We start from the raw sequence: 16,575 nt of genomic DNA, 5'->3' as shown, positions 1-16,575 counted from the left end.
GATGGAGGAGCTACGTAGTTTGGTCGCGTTATGTCAAACCATCCTTATAGTTCTTCTATTTAAGTACAAATTTCTGCTATGAAAATATGGAAGAGTGCATTCACGCCACCATACTATGAACTATCACAGTAGTTTGTACCTAAATACTGTATAACAATCGAGATAAATAGTATGCTGTAGACGGAAAAATATTATGACACGTCGCGTCGCTTCGATTTTGCCCCAGTGTCAGTTAAGCCTAAAACAAACAATTACGTGAAATACCCTTCTGTTAAGCAACACACAATTATGTAAGTTTATTTTCGAATAAAAAATATGGTTATGTTTTTAGCTGTTAGAGCCATTACTCATAAAACTATCAGCACAATCTGGCAACGATGTTCATATTTACCTATGGCCTAAGGGCTCTTATAATATTATCATAGGACAACGCAAAATTACACAAACATCAGTGGTGACACCTCTGAGTCTTTCATACTTTTAAAATTTGAGGCCACGGTGCTGCCTCATCGTAGGCCATGGTGGTTTAAAGGCCTTAAGCGCTCCTATTGGTTATACACGGCCTTAAACGCCCTTGCCCCTTATTGATGATATTACACGACCTTAAACTTAAACGCCCTCATTGGTGACACCGGCCTTAAGCCTTAAGCGGCCTTATTGGTGACACACGGCCTTAAGCCTTAAGCGGCTCTATTGGTGACACACGGCCTTAAGTGCCCTTAAGCTTAAGCGCCCATTTAGGTGACACCACATTGGCCTTCACTTTAAGCACTCCTATTGGTGAAGCAGCACGAACTCTGCGCGGGTGGCTCATCATCAACCACCAGTACTCTGGAGTTTCTGGTGTTGTCTGTCTGTGTGTTCTCCTCAGATTTCACCACCATCTCCTGAGTTAGCTCCAGAAATAGCTCTTCGACTCCTTGGTTGAGTTTGGCCGATGTGTGGAAATGTTTAGCACCGACTTTCTCCGCGTAACTGTAAAGATATAGATTGTTAAAACTTTGAAGCAATAAAATATCGTTAGTTCAATGTTATGCATTCGCACTCGCTGCAAGTAAATATATACCTAATACTTATTTATTATACAAAATATTCTTAATATTATTTATCATTTTATAATGACTGGAATTGGCGTAAGGTATATCACAAACAATACACATTGAGTTAAATTCAAAATAGTTCTAACTCAAAAATAGTTCATACTGTAACATAACTTTTTCTTATAATAACAAAATAATATATTAATAATGCGCAGGAATCAGATTATTAAAATAATAACCACAACAATGTTGAAGTGGTTAATATTGCATTTCCAAGGTTACAGTCAACGCATAAGAACGTCATAAGAACTTATAAACGCATATTACATGAATACTGTTTTTTTGATTTGACACATGAGTTTATGCAAATCGATGTAATGTAATACACACAGACAGATTAAACAATTTTTAATTATGTTAACACTTAAAAAGGTGTAACTCTTTTTAAATGTTAAAAACAGATCTTTTGCGTATTTAATTGCAATTGATAAGCAGAATATAAACAGTAGTATGTTTTTAAATACTGTTGATAAACTCACAAAGATGCTAAAATGTATTATACATGTGAAAATGCGTCTGTATTTTGATGGTAATGAAAATACTTTAAGGCCCGAGAAAGGATATAGCAGTGGTTCTTACTTCTTACCCTTTTAGTTATGAGGGACCAATTTACCAAATGTTTATCTTGCCGGGGAACACCCAGTTGGTTTACCTAAATTAAGGGTTGTTTGATAAAGAAAAAAAGGAAAGCTTTATAATAATTAGCACTCATTTATTTTTAATTTGGCAAAAATTACAATTGGCTAAATTGGCAAAAAAGTTACAGATTTTTATTTAATGTGATTTTGTGACTGCATTCTCTCTACTAAGATGGCTTCGCGGACCACTTGGAAAGCCTCAAGGGACCACTAGTAGTCCGCGGGCCACCGGTTAAGAACCACTGGGATATAGGATAGTTTTTGCGGCGAATACGGTTTCCGCGCGATAAACTAACTTCTGCACACAGAAGTTGCAGGTAGCATCTACTCAATAACTACAAGCATTATTATCTATAGTCACATTTGGCCTATATGACAATACATTTTACAAGACATATAATCAAGATAGTATTATATAATTATATTTTTCAAATATTATATCTACTATCTTGATTCTAGTCCCTGACAATAATGAAAGTAGCAAGCCCCATAGTCTTGTTAGACTATAGAGTAAAGTGTAAACCCTTGTTGCTTTATCATAATATATTACCAATTAAATTAATACTATTCAAATAATCGACTATCAAAAATCAATAATCAATAAAATTAATAATCTGCGCATTCACTATGAAGCGAGGCAGAATTTCCAAAAAATCGCGAAAAAATGTACGGTTACGCTTAATTTTTCTGTCTGTTACAGAGTTCACCAAGTCAGACGCTTGATGTCTTGATAAACTTTCGTACAAGCGATAGCGCGATGTAACTAACTGACAGCGACATCTAGCTGAGTAAACAGAACTAACGAGTAGGCCGACTCAGAAGTCAGAAGAGATCTCGATACGTTTGACCGTTGACGTAGTATGGTCCTGTCCACATCTCCACGTCACGACGTCGTCAACTTGGAAGTTGGAACGGTGCGGTAACGTGGCACGGTACGTTGACGTGACGTGCAAATCTAAGTTAACGTAACGTAAAATGCATGTCACGATATAGGTAGCAACATTAGTAGAACTGCTACATTCTTCTGTCTTCACTACTGATCTAGATGTGGACCACACAATACGTATTCTGCTTTTGCTATTGTTAAAAACGGAGAAAGTGAAGAAAAAAGACGTGCATTTTTACATTACGTTTACGTAAATTTACACGTCACGTCAACGTACCGTGCCACGTTTAACCGCACCGTTCCACGTTGATGACGTCGTGACGTGGATATGTGGACAGGCGCTAAGTCATATCGGTCGGCGCGTGCCGTACTAACGCGTTACTAAGCATTGTTAATTTTAAAGCATTATTAAAATTGACAGTCGCGCCAAACTCGCGTTTGTGTGAATGTACGAACTTACGTGACGAGGCTCCTTAGTTCTGTCTACTCTGCATCTACTGTATTATAATATTTTACACTCTTATGAAAGAAAAAGGAATCAAATACCTTTCTGCCTCCTCCAAGGGAACAGTTCTTTCATGTTCCAAATCAACTTTGTTGCCCGCAATAACAAGAATTATATTTGTTCCAAGCATCTTCCTCAATTCTTTAACCCAATTTTTGACCTTGAATTATAAAAAAAACGTTATAAAACTTTAAGACACTACTTTACTAATAATATGTACAATTATAAGTTTGTAAAAATCAAAATCTTTTTATTTCCATATAGGTAGGTATTTAAAATAAATATAAGTACATATATACTACAGAAATTAAGAACTATTGACATTTAACAATCTATGACTAAACAATGTTTGCACTTGCTTTAACTTAAAGCAAAATTTAAAGCCTTAGAAGACAATTTACCTTGTGTTTCGGAAACAACTTAAATGGTATAATGAATGTTCATTTAAGGAGTGAGCACACTGAGACGGGCCGTGCCGGGGCTCATCGCAAAAATCCGCCTCCATACAATTTGTATGCAAGCGGAAAACCGCTGCACCCCGATACAGTGTGCGATACGCGCATCCGCTTCCATACAAATTGTATGGAGGCGGATTTTTGCGATGAGCCCCGGCACGCTGAGCCCCGGGCCCCCGGCACGGCCCCTCTCAGTGTGCTCACTGCTTTAAGACACTTTCTTAGTTATCCTACTAATATTATAAAGGCGAAAGTTTGTTTGGATGTATGGAATATGGATGTGTGGATGTATGGATGTTTGTTAACTCTTTCACGCAAAAACTACTGAACGGATTTTAATGAAACTTTACAATAATATAGCTTATGTAACATCAGAATAACACATAGGCTACAATTTTAACCGACTTTCAAAATGGGGGAGGTGTTATGTTCGTTTTCTTATGTGCAACGATTACTCCGCCGTTTGTTAACCGATTTTCAAAATTTTTCTTTTGGTATATAGGGTATCATCCCAATTTGGTATTATATTCACAAAAGTGGTGATCTGATGAAGGATCCATAAGTAATCGAGGGAACTCCTCAAAACTTATAGGGAAACATGTGGTGACTTCGGTTTCGTGAGAAGTATTCTTGTACGTGGGAGAGCCATGCTTCGGCACGAATGGGCCGGCTCGACCGGAGAAATACCACGTCCTCACAGAAAACCGGCGTGAAACAGTGCTTGCGCTGTGTTTCGCCGAGTGAGTGAGTTTACCGGAGGCCCAATCCCCTACCCTATTCCCTTCCATACCCTCCCCTATTCCCTTCCCTTCCCTACCCTCCCCTATTACCCTATTCCCTATTAAAAGGCCGGCAACGCACCTGCAGCTTTCTGATGCTGCGAGTGTCCATGGGCGACGAAAGTTGCTTTCCATCAGGTGACCCGTTTGCTCGTTTGCCCCCTTATATCATAAAAAAAAAAAATAAGTATATGCTACCAACAAGTAAGCTTTGTACCTAGATATACCTGGTATACCGTGGTTCGGAAGGTGCTGAGAGAATTCCTGATTCTTTATAGATACAAGTTTGGGAGTTTCGGCGTTGTTTTAAGAACAGAAAGCATATGCTACTATGCAAATTACATTCATCATCATCACCATCATCATCACTACCATATTATACCATTTCATAGTCTTTTAGATCGAGACTCGAGTTTGTCAAGCGATAATTAAAAAAAATCTATACCTACCTAATATTATAAACCTGAAGAGTATGTTTGCTTGAACGCGTCAAGCTCAGGAACTACAGGTCCGATTTAAAAACTTATCTCAGTGTTAGATAGATCATTTATCGAGTAAGACTCATCATTTATCGAGAAGGTTATATTATATTATTACTCTAAGACTAATACGACAGAAGAAACTCAGGAAAATGTGGGAAAAACGGGGGAAATATTTTTTATGGGAAAATGTACCTACGGATTCTGTAAAATTCCTAATTTACGCGGGCGAAGCCGCGCGGGACATCTAGTGTATCATATATCTAAGTATGTTTTAAAGTTAACATATTAGAATGCTTTCTTCCCTAAATCCCTCTAGGAAATAGAAATACTATTTGCTAGAGGTTTGTAGTTATTTAGTATTTGAAGTAAAAGACAAAACTCTGTATTTTAAGGTCTCAGCCTCGAATTTTACAGCTAGCGTAGCGGGAGTGGTGGCTAGGGTTTTCAAACCTCCCGGATTGCCCAGGAGACTCCGGTAATAATGCTCAACCTCTTGTCCTCCCGGAGAGCGATACTTTCTCCAGCTTTTCAAAAAGTAATAATGATTGCATAATATTAATAATAATATTATTATTAATATTATGTGATCATGATATAATATCTATGGATGCTTATATTGACTTAGTGAAAAATTGTAAGAGGGAAATCGCTTGGATTAACGCTGGCCTTATTAATGACTTTTTTACGAAATTGAAAGAAATGGTCCTGAATCCTGATATTAAGTTCTTTATAACTATTTAATATTTTTAAGCTATTCCAGCTTTTATCACTGGCTTTCATAAATAATCTAGTGCATAATAATATCCGCCCCCCCCCCACCCCGCCTACAATTCTCCTTTCTAGAGTTGGCAACCCTAGTGGTGGCGGCAGGCGCGGGAAGCCATCTAGCTCGTCGCGCCGCTGCCTTGAGGCTAGTTCCGTATAAATCTATACATTGGAACGCACCGCTCCCGTGCCTCCACCGTCACCGCCCTGCTTATTTTGAGGCTGAGCCCTTAGTCCTTTATGAAAAAAATACAAAATAATGTAATACCTTAACAAACGACTCTTCATCTGTTATATCATATACCAGGATGGCTCCATTAGAATTTCTATAATATATTGGTCCTAATGCATGGAATCTCTCCTGGCCCGCTGTATCCCATATAGAGAGGTTGATGCGTTTCCCGTTTATATTCAACTTTTTGTTCAAAAAAGTTGCCTGTAGTGAACACAATACAAGATATTTATAAAGTAATATAATATTACAAAGATATTATTAAACTATCAATTATAGACCCCATCAGATAATTTATTTTAAGTGCAACTAGGGGTTATCTTTGTAATATTATTAATTATTAAGGTAATAATTTTAACCAGCAGGATTTGGTATTGTCAGACAGCAATTACAGGCAATAATTTTAATATAATTGTAACTATAATATTACTGGGACAGTTATTTAAACAAAGCAAAGAGAATGCCAAAGTAAAGAAAGTATACACTCTCTTTATCTGAGAGATAAACATCATTGCAAATTGATAGTAAAAGTGCTTCAAAACAAAACATAAACGAGACTAGGGTTGTTAATGTGTAAGTGAAAGAAAGCACTGTAGCCTATACTCTATTGTGGTGTGAGTATAACTTGACTACGCTATGTTACTAAAGACAATGGCTTGCTCTATTGATTAAATTTTGGGTGGGTGTAAATACTTTAGTAATATTGATTTGGTGGTAAATTGGATTATGTTGTGAAACAACACCCACCTGCAGCGTAGTAAGATGTTTGTCGTTGAATTTGTCTTCGATGTACCGCAGCAGGATCGATGTCTTCCCTACACATCCTTCGCCCAGTAGCACAACTTTAAAATTATGCGTACTAGTCTGAGCAGCGCTCATTGTGGTGGTTAAAAAATAACTAGTTACACTGAGTACTGACCAACGTAAATTAACAACTTCCGATCGTATTTATTGATGTATAACTCACGTTTGGACTTATAAATCACTAATAAGTTTTACGAAAATAATCGCGCACCAATTAAGGATATAAATAAATACAATAAATAATTATTAGAGCTGCAATATTTTCTTCATGAGTATTTTAAAGAGGATTTTGCGGATTTTGACATCAATACATCCATCCATCAATTTATGTGGTTTGACATTTTGACATAATGGCTAATTTTTTTTTTTTTAATTTATTGGGAGCTGGAAACGAGTCCTTTGCTCATAATGGCTAATGCCAAGCCGGTGTTGCCAGACGGCCAACTCGGTTTCTCCCCAAGTGTTCCCCGAAATCCCCCCAAAATTCGGGATTTCAAGAAAAATCCCCCCACAAATTATAAATGAAAATTTTTGTTCATTATAAATGGGAATTTCACAAATGGATACGATGAATGTACATTATTTCTGCAATAGCGTCCAATCTTTACAGAATCAGCATCTTCGCGAGCTTCTTGATCATTTTTATGGTTCCGTAAGTCGTAACCAAAGGGTGAAAACGGGACCATAGTACTTAGATTTCGCCGTCTGTTCCCAGACTTTTTCCTCCAACAATCCCCCCAAAAAATTGTTCCCCCCAATTTTCCCCCATCACCTAAAAAACCCCCAAATTTGGGGGGATTCCCCCCAATCTGGCATCACTGTGCCAAGCTCATAGATGAAGTATTATAGTATAGATGTAGTCTTAGCCCGTAATCGCGTGGCCATTTTGTGCTTTTTTTCATACAAGTAGTGTGCGTTTATTTTCTTGAATATTTTTATTTGGTGATTAATTCGAAGCACATTATGATACAGGAAAGAAAGTCAATTAGTTAATGATATCGATTAACTATAGTTCAAGTGATGAGAATCCGTAAACACACGTATAAAGCTATGCCATTTTTATAGCCAAATTATTAATTGAGTTATAATTTTTTTCCTGAATATCTACGGCCACTAATACAATGTCCCTATGTTTTCTTTTTTTTCATAATTTAATTATTAAATAAGATATGAACGTTCAAAAACCCAAAAAAATGGCCAGATTTTCCACTGTGTTCAAACGTCCAGAAAACGGATTTGGATAGATTATACAAAAAAAGCAAAACATAGGAACACAGCTCAAGCCTTTTTTAAATCTTTAATGAAAAAAGTACTTAAATCGGTTAAGTTTTGGAGAAGGAGTCAGGGGACAACGAATCGTTGATTTTCTGGATTTTCTGCAGTTGTCTCTATCGCGTTCTGCGGTATAGGCTTGAGGTAAGGGAGACAGCTATAGATATTACACGTACTTTTTTTTCATTTCTCTAGCCGCTGTTGTATCCTCTTAAATTTATTAATCGAAAGATTTTGAACGTTTTCTGGGACCATTTGTTCCCATTTGAATATCAAGGAGTCACCTCGATTTCTCATTGTTTCCATCACCAGACCACCACTTTTGTGAAGAAGATACCTACTCAGAACAATACAATGTACAACAAAAGAAAAAATTTGAAAATCGGTTCATAAACGGCGGAGTAATCGTTGAACATACATAAAAATATATCCACAGGCGAACGTCTAGACTCCTCCTGTTTGGAAGTCGGTTCAAAATAATTGTAATAAAATATTATGATATTTTATAATATGTATTTAATTTAAGAATAAAATATAATATACTATGTGTGTTGTTTACTTTCAACGTTTACTTTCAATGTAAGGACTGATTTACCAGATAGATTTTACCTGAGTAATAAATAAGTAACTTTATAATGTGTTAAGTGTAAATTATTTACCCCTAATTATATAAGAACCTCATGTCATAACATATCCGACGATTGAAAAATCATTCCAAAAGAAAATGTGTATCTACTTTTCAATCGTCACCTTTTTTTGCCAATTAAAATTTATGATACCTAATTTGAAATACAAATCTGTCAAAGTTGCATATTATTTATTTCTTATCCTAAACTCCGGTAAAATAACTCGAACGGACTAAACTATCGATAGCAAAATACTATACTATCGATAGTAAAATATACATCACTAGCACACGCACACATTGACAGATCGAAAATTGTCACGCATTTTCGAGTTGTCAGGTGGTCTATACGACAGTATATATTAAGTCTATGGTGTTACTGATAGTGACATCTCTCTTGCTCAGGCCTTTGTTTCTCTATTCCGCTAGGTATATTAACTTTATGAGTAAAAGTAAGTATAGTCTGGTTGAAAATGTTGAGGAGGAAATTAAGCGTAAAACGAGTTTAAATGTTATTATTATTACGAGACTTATAATATGGTTCTAGTAGGAATTTATGTTAGATCCGCAAAATCTCTATTCGGCATAGTTGTAGTCAGCACAAACGTTGGTTTCATTTTTCTTAAATCACCAACATAATATTTATTGAACCATTCCATTACGTTAGTTGTTGGACTAATATTTTTGTTTTGTTTCTTTTGTGGATGTAAATAATTTTCTGATACAACATTTTTAGCTGATTTTGTTGGATGATCGTAGCGTAAAGGACTGTTTCCCTGACGACCGTATTGTATATTTCCCGTTCTCAAAGGACCATATCGAGCATTTTTTTCGAAATGATCTTGGTCTGACTCTTTCCCTGTTTCTGGAGGGCCAGTGTCAGGCTCATTCTCTGTTTCTAGTCTGGTAGTGTCTGGCTCGTTTCCTGTTCCTGGAGTGCTGGACTCTGGCTCACTCTCTGTTTTGGGAGTGCTATTATCTAGCGCATTTCCAGTTTCTGGAAGGTCAGTAGGCTCGTTCTCTGATTCTGGTGTGTATGTATTTAGTTCATTCTCTGTTTTTTGAAAGCCATTATCTTGGTCTTTACCGGTTATTGCAGTGGCATCGTCTGGCGTTTCCCCTGTTTCTGACAGATCAGCGTCTGAGTCTTTCTTAGTTTCTGGAGATTCAGTGGCGGAGGTTGTTCCTGCTTCTGTTTCTGGAGTTTCTGGCTCGATCTGTGTTTCTGGGTCATATTTTGGCTCGTTTTCGGTTTCTGGAGGGTCAGTGTCAGGCTCGTTCTCAATTTCAAGAGTATCTAGCCTCTTCTCTGTTTTTGGAGCGCCATTGTGTAAATCTTGTCCGGTTTCTGGAGAGTCAGTTTCTGACACTGACCCAGTTTCTGAAGAGCCAGCGTCTGACGCTTTCTTAGTTTCTAGAGATCCAATATCTGAGGTTGTTGCTGTTACTGGAAGGCCAGTGTCTAGCTCGTTCCCTGTTTCAACATCGCCAGTATCCAACTCTTTCTCTGTTTCTCGAGGGCCAGTGTCTGATTCGTTCTCCTTTCCTGGTAGGAGAGTAGTTTCTGACTCCAACTCTTTCTCTGTTTCTCGAGGCCCAGTGTCTGATTCGTTCTCCTTTTCTGGTAGGAGGGTAGTTTCTGGCTCCAACTTTTTCTCTGTTTGTCGAGGACCAATGTCTGATTCGTTCTCCTTTTCTGGTAGGAGGGTAGTTTCTGGCTCCAATTCTTTCTCTGTTTCTCCAGGCCCAGTATCTGATTCGTTCTCCTTTTCTGGTAGGAGGGTAGTTACTGGCTCATTCTCCCTTTTCGTTGGGCCATTGTCCGAATCTTTCTCTATTTCTGAAGCGTTAGTAATTCTGTTTTCGTGTTTTTGAATGTCTGTAGAAATTGTTTCATTTTCTATAGCAGTAACATTCAGATCTTTGCCGTATACTGGAGGGCTTGGTGAATGAATGGAGGATTTGATCCAGTCTATAGCTGGTGCGATAGCCATGAAGCTGTAATCTCGAGCGTTACCAAACCCATTACCCAATACTCCATATACACGATTGTTGAGAAGAAGTGGAGCTCCCATTTGAAGTTTTCGGAAGGCTTTGGTTGTACAAACATAATAACCGTCGTAATAAGTAAAGTCCATTTCACAATGCTTCACCAATGCTAACGATTTGCTAATTTTGTCATCAAAGCGTATCACTTCTGCTTCTAGACCAAACGCTGATTCTGGCGGGATAGCAATAATGTGCCTCGGCACTTTAGCTACGTCACTATCCAGTTCAATTAAAGCTATAGAATCTTTGCTGCCTCCAATATATTTATACGGGAAATTATGTGGGTAAACATGGGTTTTGTTTAATGCCACTTTCTTGTTGTCGATGTTGATGTATTGACAAGTCTCTGCGCAGGATTTGGTTGTGATGATGAAATTGGACTGTATAGCAGTTCCGATACAGCAAGATCCGTAACATTTAGAGCAAATAAGTTTAAAAATACCTTCGCTGTTATTCGCTAACACAAATACAAAAAAATGCGCAATGTAATAAAACGTTATGTATTTCATAGCGATATAAATATTTTACTTCCCTATGTTTTAAATTGATTTCTGAGCAGGTACCTATAAAACTAAGTATAAGTCAAGAACATACAATTTTTCCTTGATTCGTACGCTGTTTCATATAATTTTTACCACACTTAAAAAAAAAGAGGTTGTTATTATATAATCTTTCCAGTAAGTATTGTTTTATATCTGTTAAAAATTTATCTGATATACCTCGTCATCTCATGGCCTTTTTATTCAGCTTATCCCCTATCATCTAATGTTATATTATACTGTACTCGGCGAAACATGGCGGTAGCGGTCATTGACTCCCTGTGAAAAACTTGTCTTCTATATAAACCGCGATTGACAATGAAGTGTCAGATGTACCTAGTCCATTGTCAATCGCGGTTTATATAGAAAATGACAAGTTTTTTGATAGGGATCAGTCAATAACCGTTACCGCCATGTTTCGCCGAGTCGGCCGTTCCCAATATTTGATCTATCTCTGGTTTTGCACTACTAGAGATAGGAATAACTCACAATTGACATAAAATATATGTCCCTAATGTCTAATGTGAGCTATTCCTATCTCTAGTAGGGCAAAACCAGAGATAGATCAAATATTGGGAACGGCCGTAATAGCAGTGTAGTTATATATGACATTCTCTTTGTAGCAGTCATAAACCTATCTCTTACGAATCTACCAACGTTTACAGTGCACCTAAGTTTTTTTATTTACCTAGAACTTACTATGACCTAAAGTTCTACTTTTAGTAGGTAAATAATAGGCGACGATTTAGAAGTGTTTGTAAGAGACCTAAAAGACCGCTAGGACGCTTTCGCGTTAGGGGACAGCCGACAGTTGGTGAAAACCTCAGTGAAAACGGTAAAGCAATAGAGTAATTATTGACTTTTAATGAGCATTGGTATTTGGTCCACAACACCACTGCTACTCCGGTCTGTCACCCGGATCGACAGCGGTAAGCGACCACGAAAACCCTTTGATGGTCCCAACTCCCAGGGCACATTGCTAAACTGTGGGATCCACAATGAAATTGATCAGAAGAAAGATAAGAGTTGTAGCTTCCTCTTACCATACAAAGACAGCACAAAATAGCAATGACCAAAAAGTCAAATCGCTAAAAGAAGCGCCACGGGAATAAAGAGATTGTCTTTGTCTTTTTCCTATTGCTCTACAGTTCTAATGGTGGCAATCAAAACACTATTATCAATTTATGTTTATTACTCCCGGGTAGTTATTCAGTGCGCGGTCTATACTAAATCACATGGTGATTTATTAAGTGTTCAGGCGAGATTACTGTTCAAGAGGACTGCACACTGAAGTAATCGGCATTTCATTTTTAATGTATCCAGTAAATGATAAAAGTATTATTATTATAGTATCCAAAATCGACATCAACAACAGATTTTACAAAGTTCTTGTTATTAAATCTGCAAACGGAATTGGATTTTTATTCCTTTTTTAGGGTACAAAAATCGGCCAAGTGCGAGTTGGACTCGACCTTGAAGGGTTCCGCAGCAGCAATAAGGATTTTTTAAGAAATTAAAAGGTTTTTGATTTATTTTTATATTTCAGTTGATCAGTTGATGACGTATAAAAATTACTTGCTAGATCTCGTTCAAACCAATTTTCGTTGGTAGTTTTTATGGTAGGTAATGTACGTCATATATATTTTTTAGATTAATCATGACCCTACTTTAGAAGTAAGAGAGGGGGGGGGGGGCATATTTTACCACTTTGGAAAAGTCTCTCTCGCAAACTATTCAGATTAGAAATTAAAAAATGATGTTAAGGGGGCGACTGACCCTAAAGTGTCGATTTTATAATTCATTTTTATACTTGAAAATAATCCCCGAATTCTACATTATATTTCCGAGAGTTCGATCTGAGCAAAAACACGATATCTTAAAATTTTCTCGATAGAAAAAAATCACAAAGATGGATCTAATTTTCACGAATTTTTCTTTTATTGCCATAACCGTGCATTGAACTAAGTTAATATTTTGACACATTTTATACAATTCTATCATTGAGAGATCGACCTAGCGGATTTTTAAAATCGAGTTATTGAGAAAAAACTGATTAAGCGATGAATCCGCGTCGTCCTTTTTCACCTGGCATATGAAAGACGGGCGTGAGTGTGAAGAGAGAAGGACGATGTTTGATTTTTTGGGTTAGTCGCCCTCTTAATGAAAAGTCATGTTTTTACCATTGTAAGTATAGGAAAAAAGGTGGTCCCGGGTGGTAATCTAGAAACCGTTGAAGTAACAGATAATCAACGGTGTGCAATGTATTTCGTTTGTATAGAGAAAATCGCAATAACAAGAGAGTTTTCATGGACAAAAAAGTTGAGTAGCGCAGAATTCCAGATTTTTGTTGTGAGTCCAGACTCCAGTGAGAACGCACCGCTTCGTAGTGGCGCCAGCGCTGACGCATTCCAAGCGTTCCGGAGAAAAGTGCATTCATGTTTCTATTAAATGAACACCCATCAGCAATAAGCACATCACGCGTCACTGCCTCGAAATAGATACGTTCCATTCATAAACAATGCATATCGGGAATTTTATCAGCTTTAACGCATTACAATCCACTCTTGATTCAATTCTGGCTCGAGATATCAGCCCGAGGGAGCATAAATCAAGATAACGTCGGCCAGCTATGCGGATGGGCGGCCCATTGAGATGCCTTCGCGTGCCAAGTTCCTTGCAATTGACTATTAGTTCCGACACTAAATAATGTCCGATGTACGGACGTGCGTAAAAACAATTCTCCAACAACGCCTACGTCGCGAAATGCACGTCATCGATCCAAAACAGAAAAGTAATTTGCTAGTTGCGAATTGCGATTCATCGTACATGGTTTATACTGAAACCAAAATCCATACTAATACATATTATAAATGCGAAAGTGTGTCTGTCTGTCTGTCTGTCTGTTACCTCTTCACGCCTAAATGGCTGAACCGATTGGGCTTAAATTTGGTAAAGAGATACTTTGTGTCCCGGGAAAGGCCCGGGAAAATGTACGGTTCCCACGCGATAAACTAATTTTGACGCAACGGAGTTGCGGGCGTCATCTGGTATCATATAATAATACTAGCTGTTGCCCGCGACTTCGTCCGCGACCCGCGTGGACTTTAGTTTATAGCGCGCGGTGTCAACAAAATTTGTGTCAAAGGTGAATGCCCAAAAATGTATGGACCAAAAAACCGTAATCGATTGAAACCATTTATATGTGGCATAGTAGACTACTTATACTGTATCCCAAATACAATATCCTTTTTGGATTAAGCAATCACCCGAGTACTTTAAAAACGATCATAACTAATTGACTTTTCTTATAGGAATCTATATGATATTCAGGACGACGCGATGCTACAAACGATAGTGTGGCGATTAGTTCGTAGTAAAAACATTTCTAGTACAGATGTACAGTGTTGTAATTATGTATTTATGAATTTAATGTTTAAATATTTATCACTTCTATATCTGACAGTATAGAATGTTAGTTTGGTATAGAAAATAATCTGTATACAGTAGGTACTGTTTTTTTTAGGATTATTATTTATTATATACACGATATCGGTTATATGATCTTTTTTTTATAAAATACTCCTTATTTTATAAAAAAACGAGCAAACGGGTCAACTGATGGAAAGCAACTATACTGTCGCCCATGGAGACTCGCAACATTAGAAGAGCTGCAGCCTGCAAGTACGTTGCCGGCCTTTGAAGGTTTGCAGGTCGTATTAAAAATATAGTGACAGTTTATTTCAGAGTTTTACAGTGCGCAGCAGAAAGTTACGCAAAAAACGCACGGTGGAAGACTGCCACTCATCAAAGTGATGAGGATGGTATATTTTTTGCGTGGAGCGATGGCGAAAAGTTGCAGGTGGTATGATTCCGAACAAATTCTTAGAGCACTCCCCGTGATACAATCGATAGAGGATGTAGAGTGAAGCTACTTGTGATTTAGTTTATTCTTAAAATATATTATAATTGACACACTTTTTTAGGGTTCCGTACTCAAAGGGTAAAAACGGGACACTATTACTGAGACTTCGATGTCTGTCCGTCTGTCTGTCTCCAGGCTCTTACTCAAGAACCGCTTTAGCTAGACTTCTGAAATCTTCACAGATTGTGAAGTATGTGAACAACAGATACTAAAAACTAAATAAAATTATGATTCAAGGGAGGCTCCCATACAAAAAACGTGATTTTTTGCCCTTTTTGGCTCCTAATCTATAATGGCTATATTATGTAGACACATGATTTTTTTACGAAATCCTCAATTATGTGTGTACTTTAATATTTAATCGCAAAATTTAAATAAAATAAATAATTAAGGGGGGCTCCCATACAAAAAACATTTTTTCCCTACTTTCACTCTATAACGGTACGGAACCTTTCGTGCGCGAGTCCGACTCGCACTTGGCCGATTTTTTTTCTATTTAATTGTACATTTTTGCCTATCAACATCGCTTTCACGAGAAAGATCACAAAAACAAAGGAAATAACTAGTTGATTTGAAGTAGATACCATACTGTGTATCTCAGATTTATTTTTTCAAATTATCGGTTTCGGTTATGGTTTAGAAAAAAATGAATTGCATATTTTCAATCTACTATTTATGCTCTACTTTGGTGTACATAAATTATTCTAATCGACTATGGGTTTTTTTTGGGCATTGTCCTTTAAAAACTTTTTAAAACCCTGGTAATCTTAGGGCCGCTCTACACCGGAATGGCAGCGCCGAAAGTACACGCTTCGCCGCTACCATTCCGGTGTAGCGCGGCCCTTTATTAATCAAAATACCCAAAAACAGCTGTGCAGTGTGCACATAATCTATCTGGGGGCACGGGAGTGCCCCCGCCAAGATGAAAGCGAAGCGAAGCGCGCAAGGGCACTACCTACCTTTTCTCGAAACGTTTCGTCGTATTTTTGAACCCTCGTAACTTTGGTTTGAATAATGCCAGATAGTTGAAATTTTTAAGATATAGTGACATGGGTATATTTATTAAATGCACAAAGTTTGAATATCGTAGCTATTATACTTTAGATTTTAAAGGTGTCCAAAAACCCACAATTTGGTCACTGACTCACCGACCATCAAAACTGTTAGGGTACTTCCTGAAGTCTTAGAAAGCTGAAATTTGGTATCTAACATGATATTAGTACTAAAACAACAAAAAAATTATCAAACCCAACTTAACCTATATCCGTACCATTATAGAGCAAAATTAGGCAAAAATTTGTGTTTTTTGTATGGGAGCCCCCCTTGATTTTTTATTTTATTTTAGTATTATTATTAAATATTAAAGTAGACATATAACTAAGGACTTTGAGAAAAATTCAAGTACGTACCTGTTGCCATTATTGATATAGAGCAAAAAAGGCCAAAAAAATCACGTTTGTTGTATGGGAACCCCCCGTTAATATTAATTTTATTTTATTTTTAGTATTTGATGTTATAGCGG

General features: G+C 37.3%; 2 protein-coding genes across 3 annotated transcripts; both read right to left on the bottom strand.

Annotated features, from left to right (window-relative positions):
* Window positions 1-6,923, bottom strand: LOC121739098 (ras-related protein Rab-21). Of its 2 annotated transcripts, XM_042131423.1 has the most exons (5): window positions 6,590-6,923; window positions 5,879-6,046; window positions 3,171-3,289; window positions 726-975; window positions 1-679 (listed from the first exon to the last, which is right to left on the bottom strand). In XM_042131423.1, exons 1-4 carry the CDS (start codon window positions 6,719-6,721, stop codon window positions 765-767), a joined length of 630 nt encoding a protein of 209 aa, XP_041987357.1. In that variant the 5' UTR covers window positions 6,722-6,923; the 3' UTR covers window positions 1-679; window positions 726-764. The 2 variants fall into 2 exon arrangements, with proteins under 2 accessions (XP_041987357.1, XP_041987356.1); XM_042131422.1 differs by having other exon boundaries at window positions 1-975.
* A 2,119-nt stretch (window positions 6,924-9,042) lies between these two features.
* Window positions 9,043-11,137, bottom strand: LOC121739097 (protein P200-like). Its single transcript, XM_042131421.1, has 3 exons — window positions 9,980-11,137; window positions 9,274-9,934; window positions 9,043-9,231 (listed from the first exon to the last, which is right to left on the bottom strand). Exons 1-3 carry the CDS (start codon window positions 11,099-11,101, stop codon window positions 9,098-9,100), a joined length of 1,917 nt encoding a protein of 638 aa, XP_041987355.1. The 5' UTR covers window positions 11,102-11,137; the 3' UTR covers window positions 9,043-9,097.
* Between the last annotated feature and the right edge of the window lie 5,438 nt (window positions 11,138-16,575).

This window comes from Aricia agestis, chromosome Z, assembly GCF_905147365.1.
Source record: "Aricia agestis chromosome Z, ilAriAges1.1, whole genome shotgun sequence".
Taxonomy (NCBI): Eukaryota; Metazoa; Arthropoda; class Insecta; order Lepidoptera; family Lycaenidae; genus Aricia; species Aricia agestis.
Note: the sequence above shows the minus strand (reverse complement) of the source record. Positions and strands in the feature narration are given on the sequence as shown.

Excerpts from the sequence above, each read along its gene's own strand:
- LOC121739098 (XM_042131422.1), bottom strand. The coding sequence starts at position 6,721 with ATGAGCGCTGCTCAGACTAGTACGCATAATTTTAAAGTTGTGCTACTG. Across the intron at positions 6,047-6,589 it reads AACATCTTACTACGCTGCAG|GCAACTTTTTTGAACAAAAA; the intron begins GTGGGTGTTGTT and ends TGTTCACTACAG. Across the intron at positions 3,290-5,878 it reads ATGAAGAGTCGTTTGTTAAG|GTCAAAAATTGGGTTAAAGA; the intron begins GTATTACATTAT and ends TTATAATTCAAG.
- LOC121739097 (XM_042131421.1), bottom strand. The coding sequence starts at position 11,101 with ATGAAATACATAACGTTTTATTACATTGCGCATTTTTTTGTATTTGTG. Across the intron at positions 9,935-9,979 it reads GCCTTCCAGTAACAGCAACA|GGCTCTTCAGAAACTGGGTC; the intron begins ACCTCAGATATT and ends GCGTCAGACGCT. Across the intron at positions 9,232-9,273 it reads TCCAACAAAATCAGCTAAAA|ACAAAAATATTAGTCCAACA; the intron begins ATGTTGTATCAG and ends AAAAGAAACAAA.